Below are 17,229 nucleotides of genomic sequence, written 5' to 3'. Positions count from 1 at the left end.
TCGGGTTCGCCCGTGAACACTAACTTTAACTTTACTAGCTTCCATAGACTTTGTCCCGCATCCCGCGTGAGAGTGCACACTCTGCACCCGAGTCCCCTAGGTCTCCTAGAAGTAATCTAACGATTCCCTAGTCAAGTCCTAGCGATTCCAAAGCCTATTAGTACTGTACTTACCTGCTAGTAATTTCGCATTCCACTTTTAAAGTATATGGTTTTTCGTGCCCCTCTGGCATTTGTGTATACCGTGCTAACTTAAGTATTTTCGTAAGAGTTTTTGTTGTGTGCCTAGCACCCTGTCCTCATAAAGAGTACAGGGTTGTTGTGATTCTAATAAATACACTGTTTATTTTCATAACACTTGTGTGGTGTCCTTTCACTGGGTGTTCAAGGGGTAATGTGATGGTAAAACAGCTGGCTTAACACGCCCTCTAGAGTCTTAGCCTTAGACTGCTCGTATCCATGCTACTAGGATAGCTGGTCTATAAGGTTGACTTACAACCAATCATCAATAAGGGTTGTTTGGACTGATATATAGTGATCACTAGAATAGTGAGCACTGCACATCAGGCCAACTTCTCACAAGGTGCATTTAGCTGCTTTAACAGCTTGTAGCCGATCACCTTCACAACCTTCTTTTTTCCAGTTGCCAGCTGTAAAGGACTTCCTGCAGGGGTTGGGAAAAAGTGTACCCTACAGTGCGTCCTCCTTCTCCGCCCTGTGACCTGAACCTGGTTCTGTCAAAAATAATGGGTCCTCCTTTTGAGCCCATTCATAAAGCTACTTTACAGCATTTTTTCTCGGAAAGCTGCTTTTTTGGTGGCAATCACGTCAGCTGGTAGGGTGAGCGAAATCCAAGCTCTGTTCCAAAGAACCCTATATTGTATTTCATTTGAATGGAGTGGTACTAAGGACACATCCGTCTTTTCTTCCTAAAGTGGTGTCAGATTTCCATGTCAATCAAACCATTTCTCTGCCCACTTTCTTTTCCAATCCCTCTACTCCAGCTGACAGGGCTTTGCATTCTTTGGACCTGAAAAGGGTTTTAAAATTCTACCTGGATAGGTCCAAGTCTATACGTCAGTCTGATCAACTATTTGTTAACTATGGTTCGATCAGAACAGGTTACGCAGCCTCGAAACGTTCTATTTCAAGATGGATAGTTTCATGTATCAAGCTTTCCTATCAATTGGCGCAGAAAACTCTGGGGTTTTCTCCCAAGGCACATTCCATCAGGGGTAGAGCGGCGACTGCAGCTTTTCTCCATAATGTGCCCATGTCTGAGATCTGTAAGGTGGCGACCTGGGGCTCCGTCCATACATTTACCAGACATTACTGTCTTGTTTCTGACACTAGAGCAGATACCCAGGTAGGCCAGGCCTCCTTGCGGAATCTGTTTAACAGCTGAGTTCTTGGCTGTTAGGATTGTTCTGGTTGGGTCATGTACTTCTCATTTACCTGCAGGCGGTTGATGGGCTCGCTATTCTATTCAGTGCTTATGACTATTGACGAGGATCCCCTGGAAGAGAAGGATTACTTACTTACCTGTAATCCTAGTTCTCTTCCAGGGGTATCCTCATCAAAGTCATAAGCAACCCACCCGCCTCCCCAGGTAAATGATATTTGTGCGTTTCTGACTTATGGTTGAGCCCTGACTTCATGGTTATGCAAAGAACTGACCTAACTGTCACCCCTGAGGCATGATGGGAAGCCTGGGGTCATGGCTGCCTTAAAGGCACGGTGCCAGTTTTTGTTGAAAATGCTTTCATTTTCTGTTATTGCTTTTCAATGCAGCCTGTGGCTAACAATGCCTATCTATTAGCAATTTTCAGGAATTATGAGTGTTTTTACTCATTAAAACACAAAGTTCAAGAACTATAGGACCTAATGTGTTTTTTATTTCCTTGCTAATTTCAGTGCATGTATGAGTGATTACATTGTTTAGCCTCAGTTTTGGGTCTGCATTGGTGTGAGAAAAAATGATCTATGCACATACATATATGTGGAGCGAGATATATATGTTTTTCCATATATATTTTTATATTGTTTCCGGGGTCCCGCACATGGGTGGGAATATTCAGTGCTTATGACTTTGATGAGGATACCCCTGGAAGAGAACTAGGAGTTCGAGGCATGTGGGCTGCTAACATTCATATCTGTAGCATAGATCGCCGCCTAGTGTTGTGTCTGGATGATTGCACATTGTTGTCCTGGAAGAGTCTTCGAAGTATCACGAGATAGGTGGCTCCTCCCCTGGACTACAGTGCGCATGGGCATCGACTCCATCCCCAGATTGTTTTTTTCCGCCATTGGGTTCGGATGTGATTTCGACGTCTCCTGTTCGGAATCGTGATAGAACAATACCGACTTCTTTGCACCGTCGGTATTGTTCGCGTTCGGTCCCGTCTATCTTCCAGCTCGTAGAGTCGGATATCCGGGGGGTCGTGAGACTCTTCGGTGATCGGGGCCTAGTCGACGCAGCAAGACTTCGACGGCATGGAGCGGAGTCCATTCAAGAAATGTCCCGTGTGTGGATCCAAGTACCCACACATCGACGTCCATCCTGTGTGCAACAAGTGCCTGTCGCCGGACCACGACGAGGCCAACTGTATGGCCTGTTCCAGATTTCGATCGAAGAAGACGATCAAGCTTCGGCGTGTGGCGCGCCTTGAGGCCTAGCGATCGGCTCCGGCACCGGTGGACATCTTTGACGACCCCGCGGAAGACGAGCTAGTGCGTCACCTGCAGATTTCCCCTACCCCGGTGGAGGTAGAGTCCAACGACGGAGCGGACGTCCACAGTCCCGACATTGAGGAAATCGTCGAAGGTAGGGGACGACAACGAAGCATATGGGGCCATGGAAGATAGCTCGGAGGAAGAGCTATGCCCCGTTCGTACTCTTACAAAGGCTCAGGTCACGGGATCGCCACGCGGCCATACCCAAGACCTTACACCTCGATCCACGGCCCGCCTTCCGGCCCGGCTACGGACACCTCCGCGGAGCCGCCATTACCGATATCGAAACTGAAACCCTCGGTATCGATGAAAACAAAGATGGCCGACACGCCATCGAAACCGAAGACGTCTGCTCCGGTGCCGACGCAGTCGTCTTCGGGGGCCTCCAAACAGACGCAAGCTGCGGACCAGGCAAAGGTGCCAAAGGTGGTTAAGGAGCCAAGCTCGAAGAAGCCCGTCGAGCCCGTGTCCACCAAGGTAGACAAGCCGACGCCCAAGAAGACGGTCGAGCCTACATCGGGACAGTCTGTCGCGCCGAAGACCAAGGGGCCCGTTGACGCGAAGTCGGTGAAGGGCGCAGAGCCCAGGTCTGGGGCCGTGACTCCTAAAGGAAAACCTGTCTATCCGAAGCAGTCGGCATCGACGTCTGCGGCAGTGATCGAAGCGCACCAGTCAAGAGTGCTCCTGCGCCTCGAACGGACAAACACAAGTCATCCACGCTCGGGTCTTCCCCGGTGGGCGGACCGAGGACATCGGTCGGATCGACGAAACCGTCCGCTTCCTTTACGAAGCAGGTCTCGGACTCCCTCAAGCGCCTTAAGGACAAGGCTTTGGCATCGGAACCGAAGACTCCTTCCGCACCGAAGCCGGCAGACACACCGAAGACCACATCGGCACCGCTCCTCTACACGTTGCCGCCTAAGGTGGCGCCGAAGGCCTTTGCACCGCGGTCGGTGCCCAAGGACACTGTGTCGACGTCAACTCAACCGGCTGGGACTGTGGGTCATCGACACCCTTTGGTTGAACGGTCGGAGCATTTCATCGATGCCGACACCGGGAAACTCACGCGCTATACAAGAGGAAGATTACTTCACAACCTTTGCAGTCCTTTACCGTTCCTCTGAAACGTAAAAAGCCTGCAGCAGAAACACCAGTTCTGGTGGAGCAGATTCTTCCTCAGCATGGGCGGAGTGCAACACCTTCACCCACATACTCTGATGGGGATGGAGGGGAGCAAGATGAGGAGTACAATTTTCCTGCTCATACAGAGCCTGATGAGCAGCAGGACTCATGGATGGACACTGGTGATCAAGGGGACCAGCAGACGGTCCAGGATCCCCAGGTTTATAACGTGAAGCAGTCTCCCACTGAGGACTCTGCGGCATTTAATGCCTTAATTGAAAGGGCAGCTACAAACCATAAAGTGGAAATGCATGCTGACCCCGTGGAGGTGGACTTCCTTTTTGACACTTTCTCTACTGCTGAAAAAACTGTCAAGACTCTCCCAATGTTGAAAGGGGTCCTTAAGCATGCGGCAGACATTTTCAAGGAACCCACAAGATCACGGGTTGTCAACCCACGCATTGAGAAGTACAGACCGGCACCTGGCGACCCTACCTACATTAGGGGCCAGTTGCCTTTGGACTCTTTGGTGGTCTCTAATGCCCGCAAGAGGGCAAACTCCCAAACCACGGGTGAAGCTCCTCCCCCAGACAAGGAGTCAAAAGTGCTAGAGGCATCTGGGAAGAGGGTGGCAGCTTAGGCGGCCAACATATGGCGCATCTCCAACACGCAAGCTCTGTTGGCCAGATACGATAGGGCACACTACGACACCCTAGAGCAGCTGTTACAACACCTCCCAGACCAGTTTAAAGAGGGAGCTGAAATGCTTATCCAGGAGGGGAAGCTCATCTCCAACGCTGCTATAAAGTGTGCGCTAGATGTTGCGGACACAGCAGCGAGAGCGATCAACACTAGTGTGATGTTGAGGCGTCAGGCATGGCTCCGCATCTCGGGTTTCAAGCCAGAAATACAAACTACTATCCTCAACCAGCCCGTTAATCCAGACAGGTTGTTTGGCCCAGAGGTGGACACCACCCTGGAGAAGATCAAAAAAGATACCGAGACTGCCAAGTCCATGGGAGCTCTCCAGTCACAACAATTTAGAGGGAACACTTTTTGTCGCTCAGGCAATCGAGGTGTTAACAGGGGGTCACATGTCGCAGCAGACGCCATTCAATAAAAGTGGTGCGCGATCCTCCTACAGCAAGCGGGGCAGAGGTGGATACAGAGGAAACAGTGCCAAGGGTAGAGGCAGAGGCAACAACAGTTCCCGTTCCTCTGCCGCCAACAAACAGTGACTCCCTGTCACTGCCCCCCGACCATCCAACACCTGTCGGGGGGGGAGACTCCAACAGTTCCTGCCCGTCGAAGTCCATCACCACAGACAGGTGGGTCAGGAAACTTATCCAGTTCGGCTATTGTTTGGAGCTGACATCCACCCCACCACCCATGCCCCCAAAACACCGTCCTATGTCAGCAGAGCACTTGCACTTATTGCAGCAGGAGGTTCTGGTGATGCTGCAAAAAGGCGCAATAGAGCTCGTGCCAGTGGAGGAAGAAGGCACGGGGGTTTATTCCCTGTACTTCTTAATCCCAAAAAAGGACGGCTCACTCAGACCGATTCTAGACCTACGCCCCTTAAACCAGTACATTCTTTCAGAACACTTCCACGTGTTGACACTGCAGCAGGTTCTTCCCTTGTTACAAATGGGAGACTTCCTAGCAACCTTAGACCTCAAGGATGCTTACTTTCACATACCACTCCACCCATCCCACCGCAAGTACCTCAGGTTCACCATCCAAAACAGGCATTACCAGTTCAAGGTACTCCCCTTCGGAGTGACCACTGCTCCCAGAGTGTTCACAAAATGTCTGGCGACGGTGGCGGCACACCTCCGGAGACAGGGTATACATGTCTACCCTTATCTGGACGACTGGCTCGTGCAGGCAAAGTCAGCCCAGCAGTGCGCCGCAGACATGTCCCACACCATTCACCTCCTTCACAGTCTAGGATTTACACTGAACTACCCGAAGTCACACCTTCAGCCGGCCCATGTGCGGCAGTATTTAGGCGCGACGATCAATACCCTGGCTGCTACAGCTCAGCCGAACCCAGCGAGGATCGACAACATCCAGGCACTGATCCAAATGTTCAGACCGCAACACTCACTCCCAGCGAGAGTGTTCATGCAGTTGATAGGCATGATGGCCTCCTGCATCTTCATAGTCCCGCACGTGAGACTCCATATGCGTCTGCTCCAAGAATGCTTAGCGCATCAGTGGACTCAGGCTCAAGGACAGCTAAACGACCTAGTGTTGGTGACGGGTCGGGCATACAGCTCTCTGCATTGGTGGAATCCACACAACCTTTGCAAGGGCCGACCGTTCCAGGAGCCTGTGCCACAGATTACACTAACGGACGCGTCTCTCCAGGGATGGGGGGGCTCATGTGCTCCACTATACAGTGCAGGGACTATGGACAACGCAACAAAGGAAGATGCACATCAACTACTTGGAGCTGATGGCAATCTTCATGGCACTCAAGTCCTTCAAAGTACATCTGTGCAACAAAGTCGTGTTGATCCGGACGGACAACATGACAGCCATGTACTACATTCAAAAGCAGGGAGGTACGCACTCTCCACAGTTGTCTCATCTGGCTCAGAGCATGTGGAAGTGGGCCATTCAGAGGAACATCTTCCTCATGGCGGAACACCTCCCGGGCACGGACAATCAGATGGCGGATCTACTCAGCAGGTACAGCCACCAAATGCACGAGTGGGAGTTACATCCATCAGTACTCCGCCCGTACTTCCAGCAGTGGGGTCATCCAGAGATAGACCTGTTTGCCACGGAGGAAAACGCAAAATGCCAAAGCTTTGCCGCCAGGTTCCCTCACCAGCTATCGCAGGGCAATGCGATATGGATGAACTGGTCAGGCAAATTTGCGTACGCTTTTCCCCCAGCGCACCTCATTCCGCTGGTGGCAAAAAAGCTAAAGCAACACTCGCTGACGCTCATCCTAGTTGCTCCAACGTGGGCGCGACTTCCGTGGTACACCACGTTCCTCGAACTCTCCGTGGTACCGCATCAAAGACTGCACCTCACACCCCGGCTCTTAACGCAGAACCGTGGCGACATTCAGCACCCAGATCCGCAGCAGCTCAATCTGGCGATCTGGCTCCTGAGGTCTTAGAGTTTGGCTACCTTGATTTGCCCCCTGAATGCATGGACATCATCCGGGAGGCAAGGAAGCCCACTACCAGAGCTTGCTATGCAGCAAAGTGGAAGCGGTTTGTCATCTACTGTACCGAGCACGCTATCAACCCGCTCGATGCATCCATTTCTAATATCATCTGCTATCTGTTGCATCTTTACAAATGCAATCTAGCATACGCTTCCATTCGGATACACTTATCCGCCCTAGCGGCTTACCTCCAAAACAGGCAGCATCTCTGTCTTCAGGGTGCCTGCCATTAAAGCATTCCTAGAAGGGCTGAAGCGGGTCATCCCTCCCAAGACCCCGCCAGCTCCTGTGTGGAACCTCAATGTGGTGCTCACCAGATTGATGGGTCCCCCTTTTGAACCTCTGCATTCATGTGAGCTTCAGTTCCTCACATGGAAAGTGGCTTTTCTCATTGCCATAACGTCTCTACGACGTGTTAGTGAGCTACAGGCGCTCACCATTCAAGAGCCATTTATACAAATTCATTCAAACAGGGTGGTGCTGCGCACTAACCCCAAATTTCTCCCTAAGGTGGTGTCGCAGTTTCATGTCAATCAAACGATCGAACTGCCCGCATTCTTTCCCAACCCTGAAACGGTGGCGGAAAGGTTGCTCCATACACTTGATGTCAAAAGAGCGCTTATGTACTACATTGACAGAACACAACCTTTTAGAAAGACACAGCAACTCTTTGTTGCCTTCGCAGCCCAGCGTAAAGGCAACCCCATTTCCAAAGCAGGAATAGCCAGGTGGATCGTTAAATGTATTCAGATTTGCTATCAGAAAGCTAAGCGCACCTTAACGGTCCCCCCCAGAGCCCACTCCACCCGCAAGTTGGGGGCCTCCATGGCATTCCTGGGGAACATTCCTTTGGAAGACATTTGTAGGGCAGCCACAGGGTCTACACCACATACGTTTACCAAACATTACTGTGTAGATGTGCATTCCAAACAGCAGGCAGCTGTAGGACAGGCTGTTCTTAAAAGACTTTTTCAGACTTCTGCAGCTGGCACGGGCGGCCGCCGTTAATGGAGGGACTGCTATGTATTCTATGCTACAGATATGAATTTAGCAGCCCACATGCCTCGAACTGAATATGCTACTTACCAGTATGCATCTGTTCTTGGCATGTAGGGCTGCTGACATTCATATCGCCCGCCCTCCTCCCCGGCGCCCGTAGCGGCTGCAGACCTTTCTTGCATTTCATCTCTAGCATGGCCATCGCTTTCTCAGTTACACTCCATCTTTGCCACAATGGCTGAAAACAATCTGGGGATGGAGTCGATGCCCATGCGCACTGTAGTCCAGGGGAGGAGCCACCTATCTCGTAATACTTCGAAGACTCTTCCAGGACAACAAGGTGCAATCATCCGGACCCACCACTAGGCGGCGATCTATGCTACAGATATGCATGTTAGCAGCCCTACATGCCAAGAACAGATGCATACTGGTAAGTAGCATATTCATTACAGTTAAGTAACTTATCCTAACTTGCATTTTTTAAGGGTTTTCAACAACTCTTCTCTAATCTTTTCCCATACTGAGAAATGTTGGAAATTTACTCCTGGCAACGGAAGATGTTAACCTTTTTCCAGATTTAGGGGAAAAAGTGGTTGAAGGGAAAGTGAACTTGCAAGGCATCAGATTTTAGCAGGAGCAAATCTACACATGCATATTTGCTCCTGCTAAAATGCAGTTCACAAATATTTTCCAGGAGTACCATTTCTTGTCCTACTTCTGTAAATTCTTGGGAATGCACGAAAGCCGTACAGCTGCTCTTAATGTAAGGAGATATGCCATGGGTGCACTTTTGAAACTCTTTAAAAATTAGGCCCCTAATTTGGTCTGGTGTTGACCATGACCTTTTGCGTTTATTAAAATTCTCTCTGTATCGGCTGGCTTCACTGAGTGACCGCATTCTGCTTTTTCACAAGGAGCATATCAGCCCACAAAGTAGTTTTGTTCAGTGCCGGTAACTTCTGTTGCAGAGTGTGCTTTGAGACCAAAAACAATTTTTATTTTTGCCAATGTTTGCTACAATGGGGAGGGCCCGGCAGCTCCCACACCAATAAGGTTTTACAAAAACCATGCCAACTCAAGTCACACATTGAAAAAACTAAAGCTGACCACCAATTTCAGACCTACTGGCTTTGCCAATGATTGTTTATTTTTGTATCCCATAATCTTATTGAAACTAGTTATTAAGTCATTGGAAACTGGACAGGTGCCGACGTCTTTCAAAGAAGCTCGGCTGATTCCGCTTCTAAAAAAGCCAGGGGCAGATGTAAAAATTTTAAAGAATTACAGGCCCATCTCCCAACTTCCCTTCTTAGCTAAAGTAGTCGAGCAGCACGTCCTGACACTCCTATCACAACACCTGGAGACCTGTGACTTACTAGAGCAAAATCAAGCTGGTTTTCGTAAACACAGTCCTGAGCTGTTGATGGTCTCCATTTTGGATGAACTACGATGTAGAGCTGACAAGAAGATCCCGGGGGCCCTGGTGCTCTTAGATCTCTCGGCCGCGTTTGACATGTGTCATAAACTACTGTTGAAGCGGCTGAGAGATCTGGGCATCGGGGGGACTGTGTTAGGTTGGCTGACCTCTTTTCTGCAGGGAAGATCGCAGAGGGTCCAGTTGGCAGACTTTGTCTCCACTGCAGCAGCCTTAACCTGCGGGGTTCCGCAGGGGTCAGCCCTCTCACCGCTCCTTTTTAACATATACCTCCAGCCTCTGATTTATGCTCTCAACCATATGGATTGCCAAGTTTACAACTACGCCGACGACACCCAGATCATCATACAAATTGAAGACACATCCGGAGCCCAGGATAGATTACATAACATCTTAAAGTTCACAAGCAACTGGATGTCCACCAACTCCTTAAAAACCCAGAGAAGACCGAGGTGTTGCCTATCACCATCTCCGGAAACCCTTGGAACGATTGCCTCTGGCCTAAGGAGCTGGGGAGGACTCCGGTACCAGCTGCGGTGGTGAAAAGCCTGGGCATCCATATTGACGGGAAACTGTCAATGAAAAATCAGGTGTCGTCGGTGGTGGGTACATGCGTTGGCCTTCTTAGGCAACTGCGGAAAATCTCGCAGATGTTGTCCTTCTCTACCTTGAGAACGGTGGTGTCCGCAACAATTCTAGGTCGCCTCGACTATGGAAATTCCCTTTATGTTCGACTCCCTCAGCAACAACTCTCAAGATTACAGATTGTAATGAATGACGCTGCAAGATTGATTTTTGGAAAGGCTAGAAGAGAACATGCTTCCCCTCTCCTATGCCAACTACATTGGCTCCCAATTAGGCAGAGGATTTTATTTAAGGGCATGTGCATTGCGCATAAGGCAGTTTATGGCAATGCTCCTAGTTATATTAAAGACAAGTTGAGACACTACCTTCCCAAAAGAACACTGCGCTCATCTGAGGAGTCATTTTTAGTCTGTCCTCGCTATCGCACGACTACCTATGGTGGACGTGCTTTGTCCACGACTCTCCCGGCAGCTTGGAATAAATTACCGCTCTGCCTGAGGAAAGAACCAAACGTACTGCCTTTTAGGCGTAAGTTAAAAACGATCCTGTTCCGAGAAGCTTGGGGTTTGGCATGATCTGGGCGACCCTTTCCTCTGTACTGAATCAGTTTTTACACCATAAGCGCTTAGAGACCTATCGGTGATAATTTGCGCTATACAAATTGAATAAATAAATAAATAAGTTACGCTGATTCATTATTATGAATATGTTTGGGAAATACTAGAATGCATCAACACATGTTACTAAATGATGCTGCAAAGAAATTGTCCGACCTTTTACAATAGTTTAGCTAAATGTTTTTTTCCTTCTTTCATTTTTTATGAACATTTTTATATTGAAAGCAAAGAATCATTAATGTTGCTTTCAAGCCTCTGCAAATATTTGCATCACATCAGAGCATTCTGGGAGCATTATACATAGCCTCGAATTGCTAAGCTTTGAAAACGTGTGTACACATTTTTATACTGGAACGACTGTCAGTTGTGCAGTCGGAGCTTAATGCAATTACTTAGAGCGTTCACCGTAATAATAAAGGCTTTCAATTAATGAACCATAAACACAAGTTTGAACAGCATTAATATATGGGCAAAAATATTACCTTCACTGCAGACAATGCCCTTTCCTGATCCATAATGTGGTAAAGCAAACTGGCAGCCAAAGGGTTTGGGCCTGTTTGGGCCTACTTGTCCCAAGGACAAAATACACATGATAACTTGTTGCCCTTGACCCCAAACAATATGTCTTGGGTGTTACGCTATAGGAATTCCACATCCCTGCTAGCCTCCGTTGCCATCCGGGGAGGTGACAAACCATCGGTAGGATACGGTTGGAGACTAACCCGTTCACTAGACAGCAGAAGTGGAGGACCCGGAGGCTGATACGAAGGCCACGCAACACTACGTACCTGCACCATGGACCGAAGCTACCTCAGATCTGGTGAGTCCAGTGGAATGTCAACCTCATGAAAAAGAGGAGGCGTGTATGTCGACCCCATTGCCGAGTAGGAGTCGTCTGGTCCTCCAAAGGGGACTCTGCCTGGGCGCCGTCCAACGTCGACCCCACTGCAACACATGTGGAGGAAAGAAGTAGACAGGGCATCTAGCCTGGTGCCGCCTCCGACGTCCGCGCAGGAAGCCGCTCAGGGCTTTGTGGTGACTGAAGGGTGGGGCCAGACGGACGACTGGGAGAGCCCTATGGGCTGTCCCGTCTGCGCGTATCTGCTCCAGAACCGGAGCTGATGCACACAGCCGGCGCCTAGGACGAATCTGCCAGCAAGGATCCGACATGAGTGTCTTCCACCTCTATGGGACCCGAAGGCGCAGCAGGGGTGGGGATGGGGGGGTGACCCAAAGTAAGAGTGGAGTGCTTTGGAATAAGCCTCCATTTGGGCTGTCGTCGCTCTGACACCCTTAAAGGGAGGGTATGGAGGAGGAGACTGCCGGGCACCCGTGCCTGGCAGGGAGCGCGAGGAACGGGTGCCAGTGATATGTGTAAGGGAGGAAGACCTCCGTGATTTACACTTGCTCCACTGGCATGTCTGTGGATGACGTCCGGACCGAGCCGTGCAGCGACGCCCGCCGGCGTGCAGAAGTGCTGCTGCAGAAAGTGTTCCGGATCCAGTCTGACGCCTGGCGATATTTTAAGTTAAGGAATCTGCGGCTAGATGTCTCTAGTCCATGAGCGTGGCTATTCAGTGCTTATGACTTTGAGAGTTCCCTTGGAAGAGTAGTGCAGGCAAGTATAAACCACGATTCTGCATGGACAATGTGTAGAAGAGTCACGAAAGTAATCAACTTGTATGTTTTTCATATTTTATCTATACTGTTGCTACCTAGGTTGTTTTTCCCCTGTGACATGTTATGCATGAGTGTTTTCTGATGGATGCCTTGCATGTTCTGCTTAGACTTTTTAAGTACCTTGCTTCTCATTGTTTCCATTTTTCTTTGTTACTATGCAGGTTCCGAGGACAACGACCTCGATGATGTGATTGAAGAGGTGACAGAAAAGCAAGAAAGTAGCAAAGATTCCAAGGGAGACAAAGATAAGCCAAGTGAGGAGACACTCTTGTTGGAGGACAAAGAATCTTCAGAAGAACAGCCACAACGGGACAGCGGAGAGCTTGATGAGGAAGAGGACGAGGATGGTTAAAAGTGTAAACCAAATGCACGCCTTCTCCCTTCCATTCCGAAGCGCACAGGCATTGCAGTAATATGGTGGCATGGTGCGGAAGCGAGACAGCCAGCCGGACTGCTTATGGGCGATGGTCCACTTCCCATCTGTGGTGGTCCGGATCCTGACCTCTGGAAGCAAGCTTGGGACCTTGGAACTGCAGTGCGACTTGTCAGCTTAAAGCACCCTCCCAATCAGTTGCACTCTTCAGAGACCAGTTGATTTACACGGGTTTTAAAGTTTATTTTTATGGTTTAAATCTAGTTTTATAAGAGTTATTTAAAAGGAGTTGAAACTCATTGCAAAGTGGCTCTTTGCCTTCGTGAGTGTCCCGGTTGGAAGGAGCATGTAAATATCTATAAATAAGTTTTTAAATGGTGTTTAGCATCTAGATTCAACCAGAGGGACGTTTATCATGGGGTTTACAAAGAAGACTCTGACTCTGGGGAGTTAACAGTAATTATTAGCTCAGGGGTATGTTCTTTTATTTCTTTAATTTATTCATGTTTCCCATTGCTAGTCTTCGATCCTCGTCATCTGCTTCTTTGACCACCTGCGTGACAGGAGGTACCAGCTCCATCCCCCCTGTAATACGCCCTTGATTCTACATTTGAAAAGCTAACATTAAATTTGAGCAGGAGCGGACGCAAACTTAAATCTGAATAACTTTGGGATTTGGTGCAGACGTTGATTGGCGATCAAATGAAGTGAAGTCTGCCTGTCATTTGAAGTGTCAGGGTGTCAGATGGGAATCTTCTAGTAGAGATGGAAGATGTACCCCACCTTGCGCGTCTTCCCCAGGGCAGTCTAAGCAGGTGGTGATTTTTTTTTTTCTAGTTATTTTGTACAGCCACTCTTTGCTTTACTTGAGGATCCGAGAATGTGCTCACCGATAATCTACACTCCTGAGTGCTTTAGTTCGCAGTGACTTGAAAAGTTCATGAGTTTCCTTCCCATTTACAAACCCTTTTTTCTGCACACCATGAGCTGCAGCTCACATGCATGTCTGCTACGGAAGCTCTGCGGTCGCCTTCCTAGCTCAAATGTCCTCTATATCACTGTCAATTGGACTGACCAGTGCTCTAAACAAATGTTAACTATGCAATTGCTTTCTGTTTTTATTTTACCAAATCATTGCCTTTTGATTTGACTATCATTATGCTAAGGAACCCCCTCGCCATTAAAGTGAGGTGCCGAGCAAGCCCGTGTGCATTCATGGTGCATGTGCTACAAATCCAAAGGCAGAAGCTTTGATCTCGGTCATAGGAATCCGTTCTCTGCCAATCTCAACTTTAAGTGAGCAAGCCTACTCTCTTCAACCCCGTCATGAGCAGACTTCCGTCAAAAACAAATTGTTCTACATCCCTCCTGCCCACACAGCCCTCATGAGTAGAGGTAGGCCTCTGATTCAATATTCTTTCCTCATGGGCACACATTATTTTGATTTTCTAGGATCTAACTGGCCATGATTACTGCGCTGGAATGAGCAGTCCTTTGCCCTTGTTCTAGTCTTGGCTAATTGCCTGATTCACTAGTTGATGGAATAACTTGTGCCCTGGAAGATCCCTGGTCTTGCTACCAGGGATCTAGTCTTTCACCCTGCTCTCATTGCTAATTTTAGTGAACACCTTGACACTGCTCCTGTCCCTCTTTAACGTTCCTTGCTATCAATACATTTGTTTAGTAGGACCTCTGTTTGTCTGGTGTAGGATACAATTTAGTAAGTTCTATAGATTTGGCAATATTAGTTGGTTAAAAAATTTAAGTCCTTTTTCATAACCCTTTTATCGTCCTTAAGGTGATTGTTCAATTTTTCAAATGAAAAACATGCCGTTGGAAGTTCTGTGTAGCAGGAGATTTAAAAAAGCAATTTTGAAATGTCTTGGTAACTTTTACAAGCTCTTCAAGACTGATTTTCAGCAGAAAAGGTGATTGCCCATGTTTGTAATTCTTTACAGTAATCACCACAAACCGTTGTTGAATTCATCTTGTGGGCCTGTTGCGTCAGGGACCTCTTAGTTGTAAATTGGCATTGATGCGACCCCCCTGCTCCGAAGTAGTCTTTACCTGGAAAACTATGATTTACCTCTATTCCCCCACTATTTATTTTTGCATTTTCTAAAAGTATACTGGTGGCTTCGTTCAACTCCGGTTAAAGAAGAACAGGAATGAGATTTCTCTTTAATGTCTTGTTTTGCAACACTGCTTAAATGTTTCTACAGTTTCAGCATTACTTCTTAATGTCTGTGCAACAGCAAGGCTTGATAAAATATTTTTCATTATTGGGCAAAGTGCTACGGTTTCTATTAATGTGAAGGAAGTGAATAGCTCTGCATCATTTGAGTGAGTGTCAAAATGTCACAAATTCAAGGCTCTTGACTTCGAGGCTAAAGTGTATCCTCACTCTCTTCCTACCAATCAGTGGATTGCGACAGTCATGTCACTGCTGCTTGGTTGTGCAGATAAATGTTAATGTACACCTTGCAGGTGAACATTTTTAGTTTACAAGATGGGTACTGCATTATAGGATATGGTTACATGATGCTTTTAGCGCCGAAGGTCAACCTTCCATGATGGCTCGTTCATGTGAATTATGTGCCCATTTTCCAGTTTAATTTGCCCAACCATTTACATTTTCCCTGATGCAGCAGATCTGTACCCTTTATTTTGTTCTATGCAACGATAATAGGGATTTGAAGCTTCAGTCATAGTTTCATAGGAGGATTTAAATGTCATTTTTAAATGTCCTGCACCTTTAATCTTTTGTAGTAGTTTTCTGCATCAAGTAAAGCACTTAATAATATGATCGGGTTGCTTGTTGTACTTTTTTTACTATTGGAAAATGACTGGAAGAACAGACTCATTTGTATGCCTTTATATTTTTGCTCTTGAGCTGAATCGCACATACAACGGAAGTCATCCAATAGGATGGTATGGGGTGCAGTTGCCGCAGCACAAGTTGTAGGCTGTCTCACCCTGTTCGCTGCTTCTGTTATCCTAGTGTTTTTGGGGACCACATGGAGATTAAGAAAGACTTGTTTGAACTCTTGAAGGGGTGGAAGGCAAAGGTGAATAACATTTTTTTTTTTTTAATATTCCTGATAATTTCCTCTCATAGGATACTTCCTCCAGAATATGTAAACGGCATTGCTCATGCTCACCGGTAGTTAGCATTGTGTGGCTCCCCACTGACATTGGTTTGCCCTGGACTAACGGCACGGTATATAAGCGTAACTTCTGCGCATCCACATCAGTTCCTTTTTTGCGCATTTATACGTTGATCTGGAGCTTTCTCCCAACTTTTTTCTTGCCAGTTAAAATTTTACAATTTTACATCGTGCAAGAGAGCTATGTCCCCCTCCTAAGACAACAGGCACTATTGCGAACGGATGTCTCACAGATTTGCTGCAGTATTGGAACTTAGATTCCCATGCTTTGTATCATTCCCCCGTCGCCTGAATGGGAGCCTCGGTAAATAGAAAATACCATAGCAGTAGGTACAAAAGAGAAAGGCCTAGGCCTCATCTCATTTTGTAGCATATCCACCTCTTTTTGTAAGAGACCAAAGAACTTGCAACAACCAATCAGCATAGCCTCACCCCATAGAACCCTCCTGAGAGAGCCTCAGATTTTCTAACGCATGTTGTGCTAAGGGAGTCTCCTCTGAGCTCTGCTCAGTTTGCTTTCTACATCTTGGGATTCAGCTATTTTTTCTTCAAAATGTCAGATAAAGAGAAGACCTTATTTAAGGCTTGCTCTACCTGTTCTAAGAAAAGGCTATTTGTGGAGGACAAGCATAAGGATTGTATTTACTGCTTGTACCCAGACCACAAAGCCACTGGTTGTAAGATCTGCAGAACCTTCTCCACTAAGACATTGAGAGACAGGGAAGGAAGACTTTTGACCTAGCTGCAGAAAATGAGTCACTGAAGGAGGTGATTTCCAGTGACAGCGATGCTTCCTCCTCAGCTTCTACTTCAAGGAGATCTAAGAGGAGGGGTAGGTCTTCCCCTTCAACTGGGCCTCCTTCTAAGGACTCTCAAAAGACCTCTGATAGGTCTAGTAGGTCCAGTCCCCGAAAATCTCCTCACCGAGGTGCAAAGGAGAAAGAGGGATTTGCATCTGAGGTGGTTTCTACACAGAAGGGGTCTCAAGTGCCTTCTGTTCTCTCTCCACCATCTGAGAAGGCAAAAAGTTTTAAAAAGCCAGCTTCCCTACCTCAGTGGTGGAAATTTGAGAAGAAAACCCGCTCGTCGCCGATGGCATCAGGTACGTCGACGACTGCTAAACTTCATCAGGTGTCCGTTACAGCTTCGACGACCGCTTTGATGACTGTCGAGATCTCAAGTTGCCTTCTCAGTGTGGTCGACGATATTGATATCCTCGACATCGACTAAAATGGCGCAGACGGTGGTGTCGACTAAGACGATGACAGCTGCTATGATACTGACGACGAGCTCATCGACTATGCCGTCGACTGTTTCTCTTCAGTCGACGAT

The 17,229-nt window shown here is 47.8% G+C and overlaps 1 protein-coding gene across 1 annotated transcript in view; it reads left to right on the top strand.

Moving 5' to 3' along the window:
• The window catches only part of LOC144785726 (testis-specific Y-encoded-like protein 4), a 194,822-nt gene extending 179,286 nt beyond the window's left edge, over positions 1-15,536 (top strand). The window contains exon 7 of the mRNA XM_078664516.1: positions 12,519-15,536. Coding sequence (XP_078520642.1) covers positions 12,519-12,709 — 191 coding nt within the window. The 3' untranslated portion in view covers positions 12,710-15,536. The remainder of the gene's footprint in view (positions 1-12,518) is intronic.
• Positions 15,537-17,229: the final 1,693 nt, after the last annotated feature.

The sequence above is a fragment of the Lissotriton helveticus genome, chromosome 10, assembly GCF_964261635.1.
Source record: "Lissotriton helveticus chromosome 10, aLisHel1.1, whole genome shotgun sequence".
NCBI classification, from domain to species: Eukaryota; Metazoa; Chordata; class Amphibia; order Caudata; family Salamandridae; genus Lissotriton; species Lissotriton helveticus.
This window is presented reverse-complemented; position numbering and strand designations above follow the sequence as displayed.